This window comes from Gracilinanus agilis, chromosome 2, assembly GCF_016433145.1.
Source record: "Gracilinanus agilis isolate LMUSP501 chromosome 2, AgileGrace, whole genome shotgun sequence".
NCBI classification, from domain to species: Eukaryota; Metazoa; Chordata; class Mammalia; order Didelphimorphia; family Didelphidae; genus Gracilinanus; species Gracilinanus agilis.
The window spans coordinates 499,442,356-499,467,638 of NC_058131.1; the positions used below are offsets into that span (position 1 = coordinate 499,442,356).

The window sequence follows — 25,283 nt, forward strand, 5'->3', positions numbered from 1 at the left end:
TTACATTTTATATACATTATTCCACTTGATCTTGCCACCATTGTGCAAGTTAGATAGCATAAATATTATTTTCATTTTACAGAAAACATTAAATGGAAAGAACAAAAACACTAAAATTGAATACCGTCTAATATAATTAACAAGTTGGTTATGTTTTATATATATATATATATATATATATATATATATATGTTAGTTCCAAAGAAGAGAGGAAAAGATCCCTTTCTGTGTTCTTAGAAGAGGTACAAAGCTGAATATGAAATAGGACATATGCTGTCACACTCAAGTGATCAGCTGGTTATTTTTGTTAAACTATAGTCAGTCTATAAACATTTATTAAGCACCTGCTATATGCCAGGCACTGTGATAAGCAATTAGGGATATAAAAACAGGCAAAAGATAGTCCCTGCCCTCAAGCAGCTTACAATCTAATGGGAGAGACAACATGCAAATAAATATATGCAAAGCCAGCTATACACAGGATAAACAGGAAATAACTAACAGAGGACAGAAATGTACATATTGGGAGGAAGGTGTCAGAAGACTGAAGAGGTAGAGAGAGGGCTAGGTAATTAAGGGGTTTGACCACCAAACAGAATATTGCCTAGAGACAATAGGGAGCCACAGGAGTTTACTAAGTAGTGGAGTGACATGATCAGACATGAGTTAGGAAAACTACTCTACTGGCTCAATGGAGGATGGAATGGAGTGGCAGCAGACCCATGAGGAGGTTATAATAGTCATCCAGGGTCTGCACCAGAGTGGCAGTGGCAGTGGCAGAGGAGAGAGTGGGTGTTTCAGAGAGACGTTGCAGAGGTGAAATCCACAGGCCTTACAAACAGCTTGGATGGGAGGGGGCGGGAATAGGGAGGAATCCAGGATAACTTCTAGGCTCTGGACAATGGCATTGCCCTCTACAGTAGTAAGGAAGGCAGAAGAGGAGCAATATTAATGGGGGAAAGATGATGAATTCTGTTTTTGACATATTGGGTTTAAGATTGAGATGTCTGAAAGGTAGTTAGAGATACAAGATTGGAGGTCAGCAGAGAGGTCAAAGCAAGATACATTGGTCTGAGAATCATCAGCCTAGAGATAGTAATTAAATCCATGGGAGCTGAGGAGATCACCAAAGGGAGTAGTATAAAGGGAGAAAAGAAGAGGGTTCAGCACAGAACCCAAAGGGGCAGCTATGAGAGACTGTGATTGGGAGAAGGATGCACCCAAAGAATAGAGAAGGAGCAATCTGAGAAGCAGATGGAGAACTAGGGGAGTGTGGCACACCAAAAACCAAGAGAGAAGAGAGTATCTGAAAGAAGATGATCATCAGTGTCAGAAGCTGCAGAGAGGCCCTGTTTTATTACTTCTCTTCCTTCTGAAGACTGAAGATTAGAGAGAAAATTGCTCTGTAGAAGAAGGAAGTCCTCCTTCCCACTGACTTTCTTCTTCCTTTTCTCTCAAGGGAGAGGCACAGAAGCAGGTGATGGAAAGCCTGAGGTAAAAAGGAAGTTAGCTCCTCTTTGCACAGGAGCCCTTGACATTCTGGCTGGGAGATCAAGCTTGCCTTGGGAGGCACAAAATGCCTTTTGTTGGTACAGCTATTCCTCAACATCTTACCTCCTTCCCTCAGGAACATGTAGCAGAAGATGGAAGGCTCTGGGTCAGAAGAAGTTTTCTACTAGTTTTTCCTTCTTTTTCTCTTATCATTTTCATGAGACTTTAGTCAAGAAGGAGAGAATGGGGGATAATATCAAAGTATTTTAAGATCAAGTAGGGAAAAGGAGGATTTTACAGCAAATGGTTACTCAAATTTTTCTAAAATTTTCATATTGCACAGGAATAATTCATTATCTTCATGTGACAATATATTTCCAAACTGATGAAAACATATTTTTGTTATCAAAAATAATTTTCCTATGAAATTTTTTATGTACAAATATTGTTCTTGGTGTCTATATCCTCCTGAATGTAAGATGTTAACAGTGGAATCTCTGGTCAAAGGATATTAATAATTAATTAATTTTCCTTGCATAAGTACAAAGTGTTTTCCATAAAGCTACACTAACAGTTTGGATTGCATTGGGAAAACTGACCAATTCTGTAATCCTTCCAACAAATGCTTATTCCTAAGGACAACCTTTCTCAATTCTAGCATTTTCTTGGTATTACCAGGAGGTCAAGAACCATAAAATTCCAGAAGAATTAAAATGACACTCTGGAGGGTAACTGAGAAGACAGTGGCTAAAAGCAGGCTACAGCACATTACCAAGGATGCCTTGTTGTGCTGTTCAACATTTCACAAATAAGTTTGGATTATGCCATAGAAAGCACTCTTGCAGATGATACAAAGCAGGAATGGAAAACTAGGAAACAGGATAGCTGAAACATGATCTGAAAAGATTGTCTGGCAGAAAAATTAGCCAAACATAATATGATGAGATTGATTAGAGATGTTCTAAATTTGGATTCCAAAATATAAACTTACTAATTATAGAATAGGGAAGATGTGGATAGGTAAAAGTTTATCTTGAAAATGTCAAGGGCAAAGGGAAGGGGACAAATTCATTAATACACAATTGATATTCAATAAACTTCTTAGTATCTGAGCTCAAAATGAATCAATAATGTGAAGTGACAGCTACACTGACTGGCAATAGGAGAACAGTGTCCAGAACAAGGAATGTGAGAATTCTTCTGTTCTTTGTCCTTGTTAGACCATATCTGGAGTATTATATATTCACTTCACATGCCATATTCAAGTAAGGACACTGAGAAACCAGAGTATAGAAAGAAAGGCAGAGAGGAAGGTAAAGGTACTAAAAGCCATGTCATAAAGGACTGAAATAAAAAAAAAAAAAAAACAACAACAACAACCTTAGAATGTTTGGCTTAGAGAAACACAACACAATGGCTGCCTTCAAATACTTAAAAGTATTGTTAAATAGGATTGTCAGAGCAGTTTCAGCTTTTGTTGCTATGAAGCTGCCATCTTGGCTCAACCCTTAGGACTATAAAATAGTACAAACATATGGTCACATACATTTGTTCTAATGTGGTGGGAGGGAGAAGAAGGGGTGTCAAGAGGAAATAGCAGAAGTTGAAAAGCTTCGGAGGAGCAAATTTAAGTTTCGGATGGCAGGTGGGGGGGGGATTTCCTAAATTAAAATGGAATGGGCTTCCTCTACAAATAGAAAGTTCCTGTGCAATGGAAGCTTTCAAACAAGGGCATGACATTCTGTGTCATGAGTCCATAACATAAATAGTAAATATCAATGAAGGAGAGAAGATTGTCACCCATGTAAGATGGGAGTAGTCACAGAACACTTCACATAAGAGGTAAAATTTAAGCTGGTTATTAAAAGGAAAGGTAAAATGTTAAATTAATGGAGAGGAAGAACATTCTAGGCAGATGTTAAGGACATGGACGAAACTATGTGGCAGGAAAGAATATGATCAGAATACAGCATTGAGATCAACTTAGCTGAAGGAAAAGCCTAAGAAAAGAGAAGTAAAGTAGTAAAGAAAAGAAAAGTTAAAAAAAAACAAACTATTCTAGAACTGGTTCAAATGCTCTGGGAAATAAGGTTATATAACAAAAATACTTTATGCAGTAATTACTAATCTTCTTTCTTGCAATCAGTTAATTAAATGAGCTTTAGAAATCTTACCATAGTTTCAATGATAATAGTGAGGTTACCTAAGCCATCTGCAAGAGCTACATAGCTTCCACCTTCTTTTAAAAGGCCAACTGTTTTCAGGTATTTCCACCCTGGTTGAGCAAACTGAGTGGTATGAGCTGTAGAAAGGCAGAAAGAACAAGAACTCAAGGTTTGTTTCAAAAACCATGAAAAGCAGCATCATTCTACTTTTACTATATTTTTTGCTCTAACACAGTTTTCCACATATGTAGAAATCACCTATCAAATCCATCTCTCTTTTGGGGCAGCTAGGTGGCCCAGCAGATAGAGCACTAAGCCAAGAGCCAGGAGAACCTGGGTTCAAATCTGGCCTCAGACACTTTCCATCTGTGTGGCCCTGAGCAAGTTCCTTAACCCTGATCACATAGCCCTTGCTGACTTTCTGTCTTAGAAATAACACTAGGACAGAAGGTAAGGGTTTTAAAAAAAATCTTCTTTCAATTTAGTAACCAAAAATGAATAGCAATTTATCTCAGTTGAATTTTCCCGTCTCTGAATCCTTAATAACTTATCAGCTGATTATAATTACCCCTCCCAAGCCACTGCACCTAGCCAGCACCAGATACATTCACTCCTGGGCCTGGATCTCTGGGAGAGAGGCCAACAGTCTTTCTTTCAAAGCAAAGGATCCAAGTCCAGTTTTATATCCCTAGTGCCCAACAAAGTTATATAGAAGGTACTTAATAAAAAGCTTGAATTATTATCTTTTTCATTATAAGAAAAATTAAACTCAAGATGGGAAAAGATCTAGACAAGGATCATACTGCTATTAAGTATATCTGATTTAAATCCAGAAAAAAAAAAAACACATCTAAACCAATCCCCTCATTTTTTTTTAAACCCTTGTACTTTGGTGTATTGTCTCATAGGTGGAAGATTGGTAAGGGTGGGCAATGGGGGTCAAGTGACTTGCCCAGGGTCACACAGCTGGGAAGTGGCTGAGGCCAGGTTTGAACCTAGGACCTCCTTTCTCTAGGCCTGACTCTCACTCCACTGAGCTACCCAGCTGCCCCACCAATCCCCTCATTTTAAAGATGATGAAACTAAGAAAAATAAAAGTTAAATGATATACCCAACATTACACAAGTGGTAATCAGTAGCAAAGACCCATTCTGAACCTATCTTCTGCCCTGTTTTAACTGCCCTCAGTTGGGATGTTTATATCTCCAATCCGGAGGTTAGACAATGAAGGTAAATGTATTTAAGTGTGGAGTGAGAGGGAGAGGGGTCTACAGAAAAGGGTAACCATGGTTGGAATATGTCCCTATGAATATGATGTGAAATTTGTATATCCATAAGAGAAGAGACAGAAATTATTTTTGATGTTGAAGCATTGAAAAGACCTATCTTTAAGCAGAGGAATGACCAACCAAGGGCCTAGAAGGTAGCCAAAAATCACTGAGTGGAGTGATGGTACAGATGAGACAAAAGATGAAATCCAGGAGCACTCTCTCCCTCTTGAAAAGTATTAATGATTTCTGTGCAAATGAATCTCTATGTATATTATTATTCAGTTGTTTATGGCTTGTCCAATTCTTCATCACTCCATTTGGAATTATCTGAGCATTTGCCATTTCCTTCTCCAGCTCATTTAACAGAGAAGAAACTAAGGCCAACAGGGTTAAGTGACTTACCCAAGGTCACACAGCTAGTAAATAGTTGTCTGAGGCTAGATTTGAACTGAGAAGTCTTCCTCAGTCTTCCTGATTTCAGATTAAGTGCTCTATCCACTGTATCACCTACAGGCCCCATATGTATTCAGATTATATATCCACGTCTAATTACTCTGACATCTCCATTCCAAAGTCCCATAAACATCACAGATTCATTATGTTTACAATGGTTTCATTATCTCTCCCCCTAAATCCATTCCTTCTTCAAACTTTCCTTTTTAGTGAACTAGATTCATAACTACATTCTTTTTATTGACTTCTTCAGAAATTGTCTGGGGGTTAATTCAAAGTGGCAACCAAGTTTATAACCTTGGAATAATCTAGAACTCTTCCCTTTCAGGCACATGCCATCTCTCTTCATCCAATCAGGATGTCTAGGTACAACCAGACACTACCATTTCCAGTCATTTCAATGTATTCTTTCAACCATTCTATAAATCAATCAACCAATCAATCTGGACCTACTTTCTGTTACCTCAACTCAGTTCTGTCCCCCACCTCCAAACCTTTGCATACTGTTCCCTTTGCCTGAAACACATTTCTTCTCACTTCTGTCCCTAATATTTCTTACTTCCTTCAAGGATCAGCTCAGGTGCCATCTTTTGAAAATTTTTTTCCTGAACTCTGATTGTTAACATTCTCTCCTGCAATGATTTTACCTGTATTTTTCTGTGCAAGAATTGCATATAGAATATAAAATTCTTCAGTAAAAATGTTATTTTTCATTTCATCTTGGCTCATTGTTAGTTCTTAATGAAAATTTTTTAAAATTTAATTATTAAGGGGTTTCCCTTCCAATATCAAAGTAAAGTTACAACATTATGAGTCATAACTATAGCAATTTAATTTGGAAAATATGAATTACAAAAATATAACTCATATAGTACTTAACTAGTTTTTAAAAACCCTAGTTCCATTCCTTTAAAAAGGGGGCATTTAAAATATAATGACCAGGAATTCTAGGAAGATGGCAGCATAGAAGCAGCAAGGCTCTAGACCTCCATAAAGCCCTTCACCACCAATCAAGGACAAAGGGTTCCGAGGGAACAGAAAACCAAATGTGACAACACAACAGAGCTGGGGGACCCTCCAGCTGAACCCAACTTAACAGGTACAGTGAAAAAAAACAAGGGGAAAAAAAAAGCCTGAATTCTTCAAACTCTCAGGTAGGAGGGAAAAGAAAGGAGGAAGATCCCAGATCCCCTCCTCCACCTAATGTGCTGAATCTCCAGCAGATCCTGGAATCTCTGGGTGGGCTGGAGCACAAGTCCCAGGGAGTTACTCACTCACACAGCTGTGCCAAACTCAAGGCTTTGATCACAGACAGCAGGGAGGCTGCTGGGGGAGAAACCCAGAGAGGGTGAATGTACCCTCCATATTGTGATGTCCCCCCAACCTTTCTCTTTGACCTCAGGGCACTCCCAGCGATGTAGATCAACCCTACCTGGCTTAATCCTATCAGTACAGCAGATAAGAAGTCTTCAGAGGGCAGGGAAACTCAAATAATCCTCCCCCACAGACTACAAGGAAAGCAGCCAAATTCACTTCTTTAGCTTTTATCACCAGCTAGGGAAAATCTGGCCTCAGGTCCAACTAACCTAATTAATCAACAAAACAGAGAAGAAGCCCTCCCAGGGCTGAATAGCCCAAACCCACAGATAAAAAAAATATGATCAGAGGATCAAGATTACAGCCAATTACAGGGGGAAAAGAAGGAAAAAATATGAGTAAACAACTGAAAAAGAAAAAAGAAACCACAATCAACAGCTTCTATGCAGAAATTGAATAAAGAGCAAATGGATCAGAAGAAGATAAAGGAACACCAAGAAAAAACATAGAAACTTCAGTAAAATGGACACAGGCTTTGGAAGAGCTTAAATACTTCAATTGCTGAGCCAAAAAAAAAGGACAAGGACCTAGACTATTGGGGTTTTTTGAGGGATTAGCAGCCATTTTGGTATCTTTTAGAACTCTGCTTCTCAGCTGAGGGTCTGGGCAGCCATTAGAATCTTAAGAGCTGACAGGCTAATTGAACATAGACACAGTAACAGTTTCTGTGCAGACAGGCCAGTAGGGGGTGTCCAGAACTTCTCTCCCACTCAGCTGTCAATCACAAGCTTTCAAACAGACTGGATAACATTTTTTACTGTTTCCCTGAGGAGATATATTTTACTGGGGAAGTCCAATACTCCAGTGTGCCTGAGTATAACCCAATGGAGATGATCTGGTATCATATCACTATGATACCCTGTTTCTTCATGGTACTTATGCCTGAATACCTACATTAATTAATGGGGGTCAAAATCTTACTTCCTCATCATGGATATAACTATACATAGGACTTTGTTCTCTCCTGGTTTTGTTAATGAGCTGCTTCTACCAATTTAAAAAAGTGGTGGTAGCTATTTTTAAAAGGTTTATGATTACTGGCTGGTTAAATCTAGGAAACAGAGAACTAATGCATCTGGTTCTAACTCTGCAACACAAGCTTGATCAACTGGAAGTTGAATGTGTAGAACTAACTACAGCAAAAGGGGTCATGCCAAAGGAAACAGCTAAGCAAGGGGGTGCAGAAATAAATACAGGCACCTAGCAAGCTTCAGCTGGAAACTGAGGCATTAAAGCAAAATCCTGCTAGTATATTCCCTCTACATGACATTTCCAACATTGCTCCAGATATAGGCATTGTCCATATTAAATCTCATAAACAATTCACATCAGCTGATTTGGAGGAAATCAAGTGCAGAACTCCAAAACTTGATGAACTTCAAAAGTTATCCAAGAGTTCAAAAGAGTTACCAAAATTTTCAATTCAGATTTTCCTGACTTTGAGTTACTTATGGAAGAACTCCTAACAAAAAGGGAGAAACAGAAATTTATAGAACAGACCAATAACAACTCAGCCCTAACACCCTGGTCTACTGAAAGTCTCAACCTCAAGATGAATTTGGTGGAAACTTACAGATACTTAGGCAAGGCTAGGGAATCTATCTTAGAAACAATGAAGGCAAACTCAAAAAGCCCAGATATATGGTCCAAACTCGAGAAACTGAGGCAGCAGTCTGGGGAAACACCTGCAACATTTTTAGACAGAATTATAGATTCTGGAGAACAATTATTGGGGATGGACTTATTGAAAGAGGAAAATCTAAACCATATTTGCTGTCAATTTGTTAAGAACTCATGTATTTCAGTCAGGAACTTTTTCAAGAATAACTGTCCTACCTGGTACAATATGGGTCTTGAAGAGTTAAAAAGAACAGCTAGTTACATCTACCAAGGAGAAAAAGATAAAAAAAAAAAATATCAGAAGATAAGAGTGACTTAATTGAAATCTGAGAAAGCAATTAAGGGAAGCAAATCAAAAGCTTAAAGATAGTGAAATGAAAGAAATAAAAACAGTGGCAATTTCGAGATCATTTAGACCCAGAAATTAATTCAACCCCAAACCAAACAGACAAAGTCCACTTAGATGTTACTTGTGTAACCAGATTGGTCATTTTATGAGGCAGTGTCATTTCAGTGGGGCAACTCTCTGACCAATCATTTAGGTGAAACTGAGGCAATAACTTCAATGGTTATAACAAAAATGCTTATAGACAGAATTCCTATGGTTATGCCAAAAGATTTAATAATGCTTATCAGAGATAGGCCAGAGTAGCTGCTTCAACCATGGATGTTGCCATGACTCATATCAAGCTTCTGACTTGTAGACAATGCAAGAATACGTAAAAATGGATCTCACCAAAATACTCTCAAGTGGTGGGGAGCAATGCACAAAAGCATGATATGCAAAAGGGGGCATGTGCATTATGAAGGTGTGAATAGGACAGCACAGTGACAGGAGCCAAAAATAAAGATTGTGGGAAAGAATATATAGATGATGAAATGTTAAAAGAATGTGAAAAGGACAAAATGATTACTGAGAGCAATGGAGTTAATAATAATGAGATTAAGTGAGAGCAATGGAATAGGAACTAATGGAAGGTGTTGTGTGGGAAATAAATCCTGGCAAAGTGATAGGACTATAAAACCCTGGCAAAGTAGTAGTGAAGAAGATAATGGGGAGGTGGAATGTAATGGACAGGAACAAGAGCTGCAATTTCCTGATCCATCTGTCTTGGCACCAGTCATACAAACATATTCATCACCAAAAAGCACAGACTCACATGTCTCATTGAAAGTAGGGGAAGAGATTTATGATATTTTGGTGGATACGGGGGCTAGCAAATCTGTCTTACAAACATCCCCTGATGACTGCAATTCTGTAGGGACAATGGAAGTAGTGGGGGTAACTGGGAGACCACAAAAGGTAAAGAAGTTGAAACCCAAAATGGTATCATTGGGTCCTTTATCTGTAGAACACTCTTATTAATGCCTGCTTGTCCTATGAACCTATTGGACAGGGATCTTTTATGTAAATTAAGAACTACCATCCAATGTACATCCTCAGAGGAAATATCTCCATACCTGCCAGAAGAATCTCTGAAAATATTTCCCATGTTACTCTTAGACACAGTTCAGTCAGAGGGAGAAAGAGGAACAGTTTACCCCATTCTGGACGATATCCCTGAACAAGTATGGGCTTTGTCTTCTACACATGCAAGTTGGCTTAAATCAGTAATTCCTGTTAGGGTCCTTACCAAAGGGGGCCCTCTGCCTTGTATCCCTCAGTATCCCTTAAGCAAAGAAGCAGCAGAAGGGATAAAGCCAATCATAGAATCATTGTTGCAGCAAGGCATCATAAAACTCTGCATATCAGAATTCAATACTCCTATACTCCCAGTCAAAAACCTAAAAATTGATGAAAATGGGCATAACACCAACATATTCATGCAAGATTTAAGGGCAGTCAATGATTATGTTGTGAAATTCTACCCAATTATCCCAAGTCCAACTACAATTATGTCCTCCATACCTAGCTCTGCAAGATATTACACAGTGATAGACTTAAGTTCTACTTTTGTTCCATCCCTTTACATAAAGATTCCCAAAATATTTTTGCTTTTACCTGGGAGGTGAACAGTTACTGTTGGAGTCATCTTCCATAGAGATTCTGTGAAAGTCCTTTCCTGTTCTCCCAAATCCTAAATAAATACCTGGAAACTATTAGATTTAAAGACAGCAAGCTAGTACATTTTGTGGATGACATTCTTTTAGCATCTCCAAATGCAAAAGTTTGTTTGAGGGACAGCAAATTTCTTTTGTGTGAGTTGTATAAAAGAGGACATAAGATCCAAAGCAAAGATTCAGTGGTGACTACAAAGAGTTGATTATTTAGGGTTCATAATATCTGGGGGTTATAGAAGTATCTCTCAAAAGAGTATTGCTGACATCCAAAAGCTTAGTGCCCCCAAAACAAAGAAACAACTCAGAGCTATACTTGGCACAACAGAATTCTGTCACCAGTAGATGCTGGGATACAGTGAATTGACCAAATGCCTTACCGACTGAACCAGAAATTCAGAACTTAAACCACTCAAACTCAAACCCGAACATCTGCAAGCCATTAAAAAGCTTTAAGAAGCCATTCTTTCTGCTCCAGTCCTTAGGATCCCAGACTATTCGAAGCCTTTCCAGTTATTTGTTCATGAGAATAAAGGGATAGCTTCAGGAGTCCTAGCATAGACCTTAGGCCCAAATTTCCATCCAATTGAGTATTACAGTGAACAATTAGATTCTATCACAGCTGGAATAGTTCCATTCTTGCGTGGAGTGGCAGCTGCAGCATTGTTGGTGCAGAAGTCTTCATATTTAGTTCGTGAGTGTCCACTCACTGTCTTTTGTTCTCAACAAGTAGCAGCACTTATGAGAAAATTTTGGACTCAAGCATTTTCTGACCAATGAATTGCTAAATACAAAATAATTCTTTTTGGGAATGAAAACATACAACTTAAAAGGTGTAGTGTTTTAAATCCAGCAATGCTTTTACCTATTTTACCAACAAATAGGGAACTGCTACACGATTGCACAACTGTTGTAGAATTGACAGAATGGTCAAGACAAGATTTAAAAGGCACACCAATTCAAAATCCTGATCTTGTGCTTTTCACAAATGATTCTTCATTTGTGCAAAATGGTATTTGTTACACAGGGGCAGAGGTAGTAACTGAGTTCGAGACCCTATAGTATGCTTTATTACCCAAAAATATGAGCTCTCAAAGGGCGGAATTAATTGCTTTGAAGAACACCTGAATCTTAGCAGATAGCAAGATTACAAATGTTTACACTGATTCTCAACATGCATTTTCAATGTCATGCAACCAGATTGATCTGGAAACAGGGGATTCATAACACCGGGAAGGAAACAGATAGTACACACTGGGATTATAACAGACTTACTTGCAGCTATCCAAAAACCAAAGCAATTGGCTATGATACATTGCCAGTCTTTCTTTTGGTAGAGATTCAATGTCAAAAGGTAATTACTGTACCAATGTAACAGCTAAATATGCAGCACAGAAAGTTCCAGTCTACATGATGAATCTCTCTATCATTGAGTCAACAGATCTCCAAAAAGCATATCTGGACTCTGAGATTCAGACATGGAAGCAGAAATTTGGATCAAGGGAAGAGAATGGAGTTTGGGTAGCATCCACTGGAAAGCCTATCTTACCAAAAGCCTTTTAAAACCATATATGCCAGGCTATCCATAACAAAGGCCATTTTGGAACACAAGCCATTGTAGATACAATCAAAGGGGTGTGGATAGTTCCAGGAGTGACCATAAATGCCAATAAAGCCTGTTTAAGCTATTCTATCTCTCAGAAATGCAATCAGGGTGCTTAAAAAAAGTTTCAGTGGGAGACCAATAGTTTACAATTCATTCGAGAATCTGCAAATAGATTTCATCAACATGCCAAAAGTAGAAAAATACAAGTACTGCTTAGTAATGGTGGATAAATTGACAAGGTGGCCAAAAGCTTTTCCATCTGCTAAAAATATGTCATCATTTGTAGTTAAAATCTTGCTGAGGAAGATTATTACAAGATTCAGGATCCTGATTTCCATTGACTTGGACAGAGGGACTCATTTTACAGACAATATTTTAAAACAAATGTATGAAAATTTAGGAATTACAGCCAAATACCATGTGCCTTACCATCCACAAAGTTCAGGACAAGCAGAGTGTCTGAACAGGGAGATCAAAATAATGGTAGGAAAGTTATGTACTGACACACACCTCAAATGGCCAGATATTCTTGCTCTAGCACTATTCTACATAAGAACTAGACCTCAGGCTGACTTACACATCTCACCAAATGAGTTACTCAATGGGTATCCACCTTTGCAAGCAAAAACTTGCAAAACTGCTTTCGTGACAGTGTTAGGAGGGGATATACAGATTGCTTCATATATAATTGCTTTGCAAGCCAGACTTAAAGAGCTACATGACATAGGGGTTCTGGTCCAGACTGGTCCTCTGGCTTACTCACTGCACAACATAAAGCCAGGTGATTCAGTATACATCAAAAACTTGAACAAAACATCTGCCTCACAACAAACCTGGAATAGTCCTTATACAATAGTGTTAACTTCACCTTCTGTTATATAAAAGTTTTAGAAAAAGATTCTTGGTTCCATTGCTCACACATTAAATTAGTTCCTAGAGAAGGAGAAAGTGTTCCAGAAGAAGAAGAAAAGATAGCTAACAGATTTATAACAGAGAGCTGAGAGAGATTCCATTACTCAAAAGAGTCTGCAGTCAGAAAGTTCAGTGAGGAGGAGATGATTCCAGTGGAAGGGGATATTCAAGAAGAGGATTGAAGACAGGAGACAGTATAACAGAGTCAGACAACAGCAAACAGACCTGATGTTAACAGGGACATTGCACAAGAATCCAGCACAGAAGAGGAACAGAAGGATGATAGACATATAACTGAGATTTTGCACCATTGTAACATTGCATATTTCCACTTTAGTGCCATCCAACACTACACATATGCTACTCTCTAGAAGTATGAAGACAGAAGAAAGAGACAACAGACAACATGAGAAGCAGAGAATCTGAAGATCTGGTAAGTATTGTTACATGAAACATGCACATCTTAGGACACATTGATCAAAAACTGTTATAAGATCTTTACCAAGTAAAAGTATTCACATAGATAAATGAATACATTATGAATTTCTTAGAATAACAGAAAAAGTCTATACATTCTAATTTCTATGACGTCTTAACTGAATGGGAAGTTTGTTTTTATGACATTCTGTTTAGGCAAACATCAGAAAACATATAGGTCTGTATAAATATTTGTTTTTTATTACTCTCAGAAGGTGGAAATCTTCATGACATATACATGTATATATTTGTACATACATGTACATAATTGTAATATATTTTTTGTAAATAACATAGATTAGGCAAGTGTGTAAATAAGTGTATATGTTGTATATTTTTATATATTTTTTTATATTTGGTTGTGAATAGTTGCAGTAGTACAAGAGTCTGATATTTTAAAATCTTTATATATATTTGTATATTTGTACAAAAATCCTTATACATATATGTATGTGTAGATTTATGTAAATCAGATATATGAATAGTTAAAATGTTGCAAAAATTAGATTTCTTAGAATAGTAAACAGTTTTCAAGTTTTATGTAGACAGTTTTGTTTTATGTAACAGAATAAGGTTTTAGCACATAATGAAAAGTTTTGTTTTGAATTGTTCAACTTAGCTTTTTAGATGCAATTTGCATAAGTTTTTTACATGTTTAGACAGAAAGATTTTGTTTATTGTGTAGCATAAGCTACATTGTGTTTTGTGTAATTTTTTCTTTTCAATTTTGTTACATAGTTATAAGATTTTTAGGTAAGTTTATTTTTATGTAATAGCTTAGTATCACAGTTTATTCTTTGGTCCAACTATTTTTGGAAAAGTTTTGCTTTTTGCATTTTTGGATTTTTTATTGTATTCTTTTACATTTTATATTTTGCATTTTGTATTTTGTATTTCCTATTATTGGTTTTGTTTTGCAGATGTTTGCATTTTGTTTGTGCTATATGTAGCTGTTTATAGTAACTCCCCTTTTTCCCTACATTTTCTCCCTAGCATAAGGTAGTGCATAGGACTAAAGTAGATAGATAACTTTAGGATAAGGACAGTTTGTTTGTTATTTTGGGTAAGTAAAATAGAATAGGTTTACAATAAAGGGAGGATTTATATATTTACTGGTAAGCATATGACAAATCTGCTTTTAACAGATTTGATCAAATGCTCAGAGGGCAGAATGTAGAGATGGGATTATAGCAATGAGCCTGAGGCACATGCTGGGAACTTTGAAGGACAGATTTTAGAATGTGGAGTGAGGGGGTTTTGAAGGTGCAGTGGTCAAACTCGGGGCTCGTCCTGTCTAATGGTCAGAGTGGAAGGGCCTTCTTTTTTTCTGAGCCTGTCTAACCAAGCCTGTTGCTGGGAGAAGGAAAACCTTTTGAATTCCTTTGGGAGTACCTTTTCTCACAGAAGAAACACACTTAAAGAAGATCTTATATACTATAAATCCTAAGAAGAAATGTTATTCAGAGTCCATTGTTCTGTGAGGGCTGAGGTGTTTACCTCAGACCCAGTCCAGCTGGGTTGAACTCAGTCACCTTGAGTTCATGCTTATCCATCTTGGAAAATCTATCAACAACCAGAGATACCAACAAGGGAGGATTTTTAGTTTTAGGTAGCATAGAGAGGGTTTGGGAATACTTAGCTAGAAGCAGGGAGGCTTTTAGGGAGCATCAAGGTCTTGAAAACTCCACCTCACAGTGTACGTAGAGGGACTAGGGAAGTAAGAGACCTTAGAGATTAGGGCATCCTTATTTCTAATCCTCCCTCCTTACCTTCTTTTATTAATAAATCTGTTGTTCTTCATAAAGAAGTTTGGAAGACTGGCTTTTATACTGGCCCTAGTGGGGTAAGGCCCCATCTGCTTTACTTCACTAAAGGAGACTGGGATATCCTTTTGTGGATAACAACACCCAAGCACCTCATTTTATCCAAATACTTCACAGCTCTAGGAAAAGGGGCAAGATAAAATATGGAGAAAGTACAGGGAGTTTCAACTATATATTTACTGTCCCAGGATGAAAATACCATGATAGTCATAGGATTTTTTGTCATGGGCGACTTTATGGGTACATAATAAAGAAAATGACACACTGAAGATTAGAAATGTCACAACCCCTCCCCCCCCCCGGCCACACACACACACACACACACACACACACACACACACACACACACACACACTCTTCCAGGGACTGGACAAAGGGAAGGAGGAAAATCTTAAATCAGAATCATTATAAAAGTCTGTGATTGTACATAGAAGGAGAGAGAACATTTTCTCCCTAGAGAAGCAGACTGTGTGGATAGAATTCTTTTTCCTTCCTTTCCCCTCCTTCCATCTCCCCTTTCTCCACTGTCCACTGTTTCCTCCAAATAAAGCCACTTTTTCTCTGCCAGAATCTTATCTAAGTCTCCTTTCTGCTCATTAGAATGATTTCTGGGAGTCAAGTTCTCCCAAAATTCCCACTCTACACAATGTGATTGCAAATGCTACAGCTTCCCACAAGGCAATTTTTTTTAAACCCTTACCTTCCATCTTGGAATCAATACTGTGTATTGCTTCCAAGGTAAAAGAGTAGAAAGGACTAGGCAATGGGCGTTAAGTGACTTGCCCTACAAGGAAGTATCTACAGCCAGATACGAACACAGTACCTCCAGTCTCTGGATCTGGCTCTCAATCCACTGAACCACCTGGCTGTCCCCCCTCCCCAGGACTACTTTAATTGACTGAACATACCATCAAGTCTTGAAATAAATCAAACTTACATATAAAGAAAAAAACATCTTTAATCAAGGGTCCTGTGAGCCTGGGACATTGCCATGTGCCTTAGGACATGGGTATCCACCAAGAAAACTGATAGAAAGATTTTTATGCATTCAGGAGGAAAGAGAGGGAAGGGTAATATGAGAAGTGAGGCCTAGTCATGAAGTTTCGGCAGCTTTTGGCAATGTTAGCAGAAAAAATTAATTCATTCTCATCAGTTTCTCCTTCATTGTCCAACTAGCCCTAAATCTTCATGAGAAGGATGAGGGCATCTGAGTCACTTTTTGTAGCCAGGAAAAGCCCAAGTTAGTTCTGTATATAGAGTAATAAGCAGGGTTTACAGGATTCACAGTGTTAAAAGCAACCCAGTTAAAAGCAAAAATGCCATAAGGATGGAAATATAAGGACTTTCGTAGAATTGCTTAGGGAGGGGAAGGAAAGGGTTTTACTATCAGGATGGTCTTTTCAGCAGAAAAAGAATATTACAAATTTATATTAATAATCAAATGATAAAATAATCAAAATAATACTTCTCTATAGCATTACATAAAAGCCCTACAATAAAGCTATTTAAGTTTATTCAAACTACATTGTATCTCTCTGAAGGAGGATTACTGGGAGAAATCTGATATATACCTGAAATCCAAGTAGGAGCCTCTACAACATAATGCCCACTCCAAGGCTCCTTAGCAGTCAGCATTCCATCTTTCTCAAAAGGTAATTGTGGATAATAGCTACCCACTAAGTTCCAAGCAATTGTGCTGAAAAAAATTGGTTTGGCAAATGAGAAAGACCAAAATTACTTTATAATACAATTTAACCTTAGAGAAGTTTAAACTTTCCCAAACTAAACAGATTTGAAAACTCTTAGACAAATTTCTTACCTTTAAAAGGAAAAAAAAAGTCAACAATTGTCAAAAAATCTAGCCAAAAACAATCTTCTTCCCTTGCTTCTGATACTTCTCATTAAACAATATTTAATTATATTTTGTTTTTTATTTTCTTCTTTTGAGCTTCTAATCTATATCAAATTATGGAACACTTATACCCAAGGATGATCTGATATTTAACAAACAGCTTTCCAGAAAAAAAAATGTATGCACAACATAAACTTAAGTTTAATCTAATTTTCTCCCTCACTTTTTAAAGTCTAGACAATCAACAAAACAATAAATCAAGCCCTGATTTGCAGCATTAGGCAGTTTTTCAGGCATAAATGATCACAATGAACATTTTAACAATCAACTCTCCCAGTCACTTGAGCTGGTTGCAGCACACCCCTATATAATATTTAAGTGGACTGCTATAAAAAGGTACTCACGAAGTAATTTGGCCAATCACATAATTCTGATTCAAGTTGCGGGCCCAGAAGCCTGTACCCGTTTCATCTTTAAAAATGTTGCAATCTTCAGAAGACCAGAGTTTTTTTTTTGTCTCCAAAGCATTACTATTACTTTGATTTGCAGTATAATGAACTCTAAGACAAAAAAATGAGAGAAAATGAGCAAAGATTTTCAGAATTATTAATAGCTATTCATTTTTTAGATATTTCCATTTCTTAGATATTTCAAAATAATACTGAAAATTTTGTGAAAATTATAAATAAGCATACACACATATATAGAATTAAAATGGATGAACTGAAATAAGGTAAAATTTCAACTATTGAGGAGTCTTGGAAGAGGAGTCGTTCCAGAGATTCGAAAAGCCAAATATTTCCTACAGCTGAGGCTTAAACCTTTAATAAAAGGCCAAACTTCATTCCCCAATTATCAAATGGTCAAGGATATGAATAGGCAGTAATCATATAAAAATGTTCTAAATCCCTTCTAAAAAGAGAAATGCAAATCAAAACAATTCTGAGATACCACCTCACACCTAGCAGATTGGCAAATGACAGTAAAGGAAAATAATAAATATTGGAGAGGATATGACAAATTTGGGCACTAATGCATTGCTGGTGGAATTGGGAATTGAACCAACCATGCTTGGAAGGCAATTTGGAATTATGTCCAAAGGATTTTTAAAGAATGCCTGCTTTTTGACCCAACGATACCACTAAATCTGTGTCCCAAAGAGATCTTTTTTAATGGGGGTGTAGCTGTTTGTACAAAAATATTTACAGCTGTACTTTTTATGGTAGAAAAAATTGGAAACTGAGGTAATGTCCCTCAAATGGGGAATGGTTGAACAAAGTGTTGTATATGATGGTGATGGAATACTATTATGCTATAAGAAATGATGAAATGGTAGCTTTCTATAAGAACTGGAAGAACCTAAATGAAATGATGCAGAATGAAATAAGTAGGACCAGGAGAACATTATATACCAGTGATGGGCAAACTATTCCCTGCAGGCCAGATCCAGGACATAGTTTGCCCACCACTGCCTTAAGCAATTCCCTAATCACTACATCCCCACATCCAGATGTAGTGAGTAGGGAACTGCTTAAGGCAATGAAGGGCATACTACAGCCTGGATCTGGCCCATGGGGAATAGTTTGCCCATCACTGTTATATACAATAACTGAAACATTCTGGGACAATCAAATGTAATAGACTTTGCTACTAACAACATTACAATGATCCAGGACAATTCTGAGAGACTTTTGAAAAAAATGCTATTCACATCTAGAAAAAGAACTGTTGGAGTAGAAATGCAAAAGAAAACATGTTCTGTCAATTCCTTATTTGGATATATGATGTGAGGTTTTGGTTTTAAAATGTTATTATAAAAATGAACAATATGGAAATAGGTTTTGAGTAAAAATACATGTAAAACACAATGGAATTGCTTGTCAACTATGGGAGAGCAGAGAGAAAAGAGGGGGGTGACAACATGAGTCATGTAACATGGAAAACTCATGTGTAGACTTCTTCCTGGAAAAAAAGAAAGAAATTTAAAAATTAAAAAATTAAAGGCCAAACTTTCATTTTGCTTTTAATGGAAACTTTGTAAAAAAAAAAGTACTGTAGGCATACCTTAATTATAACCAAAATAATTCACAATAATATCATTAATAGCCTTATTAAAGCCTTATTAAACCCTACAGAATCACAGCCTGAAAGCAATGTTGCATGGACATTCACTTGAGACCTTTTGTATCTATGAATCTAATTTCACCCTATAATTCTGTTTCAATTAATGCTGTGCTTTTATGAAACCAATTTACTTTAACAAATGTTAATCATCTGTTACATGTAAGGGGCTAGGCTAGCACTGGTAATACAAGGATAAAAAAATGACACAGTCCCTAGAGTGTAATCTAAACAAAAAGCAAATTAAGATTAAACACTCTGGGAAATCTTGAGAGAGAGAAGAGGGAGAGAGGAATCAGAAAAGGCCTCAGAAGGATAAGACATCTAAAAAGAGTCTAGAAGGAAAGGTTTCAATAACCGAGATAAAAAAGGAATCAATTTCAAGAACTGGGGACAGTTGAGTCAGAAGTCAAAAGGAAAAGATAAATAAATAGCTACTAACCCAGGTCTATCTAAAGGCTAGAAGAAGAATTCTTAACTTAGGGTTCATGAGTTTGTGGTTTTTAAAATTTTAATAGCTACTTCAATATATTTATCTTTTACTTTAGGAATCTAAAATATTCTTTTGAGAAGGGGCCTGTTGGCTTCAGCAGAATGCCAATGGGGGCCAGACCACCTAAATTATTAAGGACTCCAGAGGGGATGAGCAGGAGAAAAGGTAAGGCCACTGCTTTGTGTGGATCACTTAAGAGTCAAGTATTTGTGAATCTGGGCAATCCTCGAGGGCAGGTACTACATCTTATTTATTTCTGCATTTCTACTCCTACCTAACACTAGATATCCCAAATAAGTAACTAGTAAAAGAATGCCCATTATTTCTTTGAAAGAGAAAAATAAGCTGGTTTCTCTTTCCTAGCACATAGAACCTCTTCAGAGTTAGCACTTAATGGTGATATTTGTTGTTATTTACCTAATGTTTCAAAGGTGAAGTATCCTCAAGTTCACATTACATCTAAAGTAATTTTTAGATGAAATTATAATAGTACTCCCACCTCCATTTAAATAACTTCTAGCTAAACCATATTTATCATTAACATGAATGACCCTTTTTTTAAAGTTTGAAGTTATTTTATAAAGCTCTTCAGCAGGTAAAAGAGTACTATAAAAATTTCCATTTTAATTATAGTGTACATAAAGTTTAAAAAGATTTTTAAATGCTAATTTTAACTACCCAAGTTCAGAAGCTTTCCATGTCTATGGTCTAAAGCGTCTACACCAGTAAGGTTTCATTTGCTGAGGATTCAAGTATATCTAAACACTTGACAGCCTCTGCCAACAGAAAGACCTGCATCCATCATATCTGAAGTCAAAAGTAACCAGAGACCTTGTCTTCTCTAGGACTGGAGGACTGGAAAGCACAGTGCTCACCTGCCATGAAGTCATATAGCTGTAGTTATTCCCATCTCTTTTACTCCCATTCTGGGATTCAGATCCACAGATGGCAATGAAAGTGAGGTCAGGAGTGCTGGAAGGACCCTAACATTTGTCATTTACTCATTCAGAGGCCCACACAAAACTCCTTCACCTACACCCCCAGGTACCCAATGCTTAGAATAGCAAGTCATTTGTTACTAACAGCACTTGCCCAGAGCAACAAAACTACACTTGGTCATCCTAATGTTTCAGAAGATAGAGGTTCCAATCAAGTTGTGGTCCCCCATCTCACAGCTGGTGAAAACTCCCTCTTCTTGCTCCCTCCTTACTTCTGTGACTGAGTCAACATCATTCTCACACCATGCTGTAGTAGGCCCTTCCCATTCATATTCCTTATTTTCTTCTTCCCTTTCCATCTACCAGGCCCTCTGGAACTCCTGTTCTATTATTAACAAATTTTCCCCCTTTCTAGACCATTCCCTAATGAAGACAGAAAGTATCAACTGAACACTTAGGCTGCAAATAAATGTGTCAACACATGTAAAATCAGTTTTTTTAGTCTTTTGCTAATCATAGAAAAATAGTATGTCATGTATTGAAAGAACCTTAAGGACATTCTAGGGTGACCTGCATATTTTAGAGATAAAATAACTAAGCCTAGAGAAAGGAAATGATTTGCCAGGACCACCCATTAAATCAGTAGAAGAGCCAGGACTCAATTCCAGGTCTATTTTCCATCTAGTTTTCTTTCCATTCTACCAATATGATAATATACATCATTACTTGACTGAAAGACAACAGGACAAATGAATAGCATCATGTTCACATTCACTCACTTAATCTATTATTTTAATTTCACTGGATTATAGGATTAAAGTTAGAGCTAGAAGTGACTTATAGGTCATCTCGTCCAACCTCATTATTTATACATGAGGAAACTGAGGTCCAACGAAATTAAGAGTGCTTGAAGTTATAAAGGCCATAAGGAGCAAAATTATTTATGTATGTATATAGTATGTATACATATATACACTATATAGTGTATGAAGTGGAATACAGGAGATGCTTTTCTACACAGGAATGCCCAGCTGGGTTTTGTGGTGCTTCTAGTCCTTGCTGCCAGAGAGGCTAGGACTGGTGGATCTCTTGAGCTTGGCAGTTCTGACCAGCAGTTGGACAAAGGCAATAAGGTATCTGTACTGAATTCAGCACCAATATGGTGGAGGAACTGGAGGGAAAGAGTGGGTGGCATGGAGAAATCAAGTTACCTAAAGAGAGATGAAAGAGCTCAGAAGGTATGAAATGGTCAAAGATTCTGTGCCAGTCATCAGTAGGATCAGGAAATCAACCTGTAAGTGGCCACTGTACTTCCATCCAGAGGAATAGGAAATTGTTGCTGTTTTTTAATTGTTTCTATCCTTGAGATAGGAAGAGTCAGTCTCAAATAAATAATTAGATAGATAGATAGATAGACAGACAGAAAAAAACTAATTTAAATTTCTGAAAAGGAACACTCAGAATTAATGGTTAGATATAGTATCATTACACTGGGATATAAAATATGCTGAGTTAAAGGTTTCATGAAATGTTTACTTGTAAAGTTTAGAATAAAAATAAAATTTCATGAGTAAGACATGTAGATTTTTAGATATCCCTCAAGAGAATGATGGGATTCAAATTCTAAAGTCACTTTTACTGCTAAATCATAATAAAGGATTCCGTAATTGTTCTATAAGCAGAACAGTAAATATGCCACTTCACTAGCTTTACAAGAAAGAATTTGAGAAATGAAAATAGTTTTTAAATTTATTACAGACTTTTTACTCATTTTAATACAAAGTCACCTCCTGAGGTTGCTTAAAAAAATACCTACCAGCAACAGTATTCCTGACTTCATTACTATTAAAGCCCAAGTTAAGAAAAAATTATTACTCCCACATTAGAGAATTAAAAATCATGGACAGAATAAAAAAGGCAATTTTTCCTACAAATAGCAGTATGAGGGACAGGTCCTAAAAGACATGACTAGTCAACAAGCTTTATTATCCAGGAAATTAGGCTGTTGTAGTCACAACTAGAAAAAGGACACCTTCATCTTTGAACTCAAGCCATACTAAAAATTTCCTATTCAGAAAGGAAACCAAAATTTATCTAACAATAATAATGATGATGATGATAATGGTAATTTATTTTATGATTTAAGGTTAACAGTACACATATTTCACACAAACATCAAGACAGTGAGAGAATCAATGTCTACTCTTTCATAGAAGAGAAAACATAGTAGGACTTCATGCTTTGCCCCTGGTCCCAAAGATAATATCAGTTCACTGAGCATTTTCATTTTATTTTGCTATTGCTACAGCAATTTAGTCTAATTGAAATATGAAGACATACCCAAATATTAACAATAACATAGAAAGTAGGTCACATTATAAGGCCTAAAATTATTTATAGCATCTCACATTAATGCAAAAGATATAGCTAAAATTGAGTCAGAAGATAATTCCTCATTCAGATTTGTCAATGACCTCACACCACATTTAGTAAGTAATCTCCAGATTCCATTTCTAAGCTGCTCACAATTGTTGCATATTTTCTAACCAGAGGAACAACGCAAATAAAAGTCTCTAAGAGAGTAGAGGCTTCCGGGTTAAGATGGTGGCAGAGTAAGAAGCAGCTCTTAACCTCTCCTGACCGAAACACACAAAACTCCTCAAGGGGACATAAAAACAAGTCCAGACGAACGGAGGAACCCCACAACAGGGCACAGCGTGGAAGGTACGTGGAATCGAGACATTTCCATGCTATAAAGGGCTCTCACTCAATCGCGAGCTGAGCAACCGCCCCACCCCCACCCCCTCCACACTCACCTATAGCTCCGAACCCAGCTAAAAAGAAATAGAGCAAGTTTGGGGCACCCATCGAGTCATCGGCAGCTCCGGGACCTGTTCCTGAGAGCAGCAAGACTTAGGACCCCATTAAGTCAAGAACACACGCGAAATCTGAGCGCGCGGGAGCAGAGAGTGGACGCTGGGCGCGCGCCCGCTGACCAGAGGCGTGGGTGCCGGCTGAGCAGAGGCGTGGGTGGAGGCAAACACAGCCAGGAACTAAAGCCTAAGTGGGGAACCAGTGCAGACGGGTATACGACTGTGGAAGCAGCGCCCTGAGACTTGTAAAGAAACCTCCAGCAGAGGATCAAGCAAGAGGGCCCACCAGGGGGCTTGACCTTGGAAAAAACTAGAACTCAGACCTCAGGAGCCAATAGATCTCAGACAGACACAGAGAGCGAGGATAAACCTGAGAAGCTGCTGGGCTAATGATGGCTAATCAGTTACAGGAAATTCAGAAGAGAAAGAATAATAACAAAAAAAAGAAGTCTTTAACACTCGACAGCTTCTACACAGAGAAAATCCAGACAACCGAGCAAACAGAGGAGGAGAACAAACAACCATCCAGACCCTCCCCAAATAAGGAAAACTCCTCACAAGCTATGGAAGAGTTCAAATCTGAGATTCTGAGGAAAATGGAAGAGATCTGGCAAGAAAATAACAGTTTAAAAGGTAGAATCTTGCAACTGCAAAGCGAGGCTCAGAAACCAAATGAACTGATAAGCAAATTGAACACAAGAAATGACCAGATTGAAAAGGAATACCAGAAGATTATGGCCGAAAACAAGAAGATTATGGCCGAAAACCAAAAGATTATGGCCGATTACCAGAAGATTATGGCCGAAAACCAAAAGATTATAGCCGAAAATCAATCCCTAAAGGCTAGAATTGAGCAAGTAGAAACTAATGATCTCTCAAGACAACAAGAACAAATAAAACAAAGCCAAAAGACTGAAAAAATAGAAGGAAACATGAAATATCTCAATGAGAGAGTGACAGACCAAGAAAACCGGTCTAGAAGAGACAATTTGAGAATAATTGGTCTTCCAGAAAAACCAGAAATTAATAAAAACCTGGACTCTATACTAACAGAAATAATTCAGCAAAATTGCCCTGAAGTCCTACAACAAGAGGGCAATATAGACATTGAAAGGATTCATAGAACACCTGCGGCATTCGATCAAGAAAGGAAAACACCAAGAAACATCATTGCAAAATTCAAGAGTTTCCAAGCAAAAGAAAAAATCTTACAAGAAGCCAGAAAGAAACAATTCAAATATCAAGGAGCAACAATCAGGATCACACAGGATCTGGCAGCCTCAACACTAAAAGACCGCAAGGCGTGGAATACAATATTCAGAAAGGCAAGAGAGCTGGGCCTGCAACCACGGATCAACTACCCATCAAAATTGACTATATATTTCCAAGGGAAAGTATGGGCATTCAACAAAATTGAAGAATTCCAGGTATTTGCACAGAAAAGACCGGGGCTAAATGGAAAGTTTGATATCCAACCACAAAAATCGAGAGAAACCTGAAAAGGTAAATAAGACACAGAGGGGAAAGAAAGAAAACTTATAATTTTTAAATTTGCCTTTTTAAGGGCCTCAGTGAGATCTAATTATCTGTATTCCTTTGTAGAGAAATATTATGTTTAATTCTCTGTAGTGAACTCTATCCACTATTATAATATTCACTATTATAGTAATCAGAAGAATAATTAACAGGGTGAGGGTGGAACACTAAATAATCTAAGATGGCATGGGGGATGGGAAAGAGGGGGAGAATAGCA

General features: G+C 37.4%; 1 protein-coding gene across 1 annotated transcript in view; it reads right to left on the minus strand.

Annotated features, from left to right (window-relative positions):
- LOC123235890 (galactocerebrosidase-like) overlaps window positions 1-25,283 on the minus strand; it is a 126,524-nt gene that overhangs the window by 42,916 nt on the left and 58,325 nt on the right. The window contains exons 8-10 of the mRNA XM_044662120.1: window positions 17,510-17,665; window positions 16,825-16,949; window positions 3,666-3,793 (exon numbers count right to left, since the gene is read on the minus strand). Coding sequence (XP_044518055.1) covers window positions 3,666-3,793; window positions 16,825-16,949; window positions 17,510-17,665 — 409 coding nt within the window. The remainder of the gene's footprint in view (window positions 1-3,665; window positions 3,794-16,824; window positions 16,950-17,509; window positions 17,666-25,283) is intronic.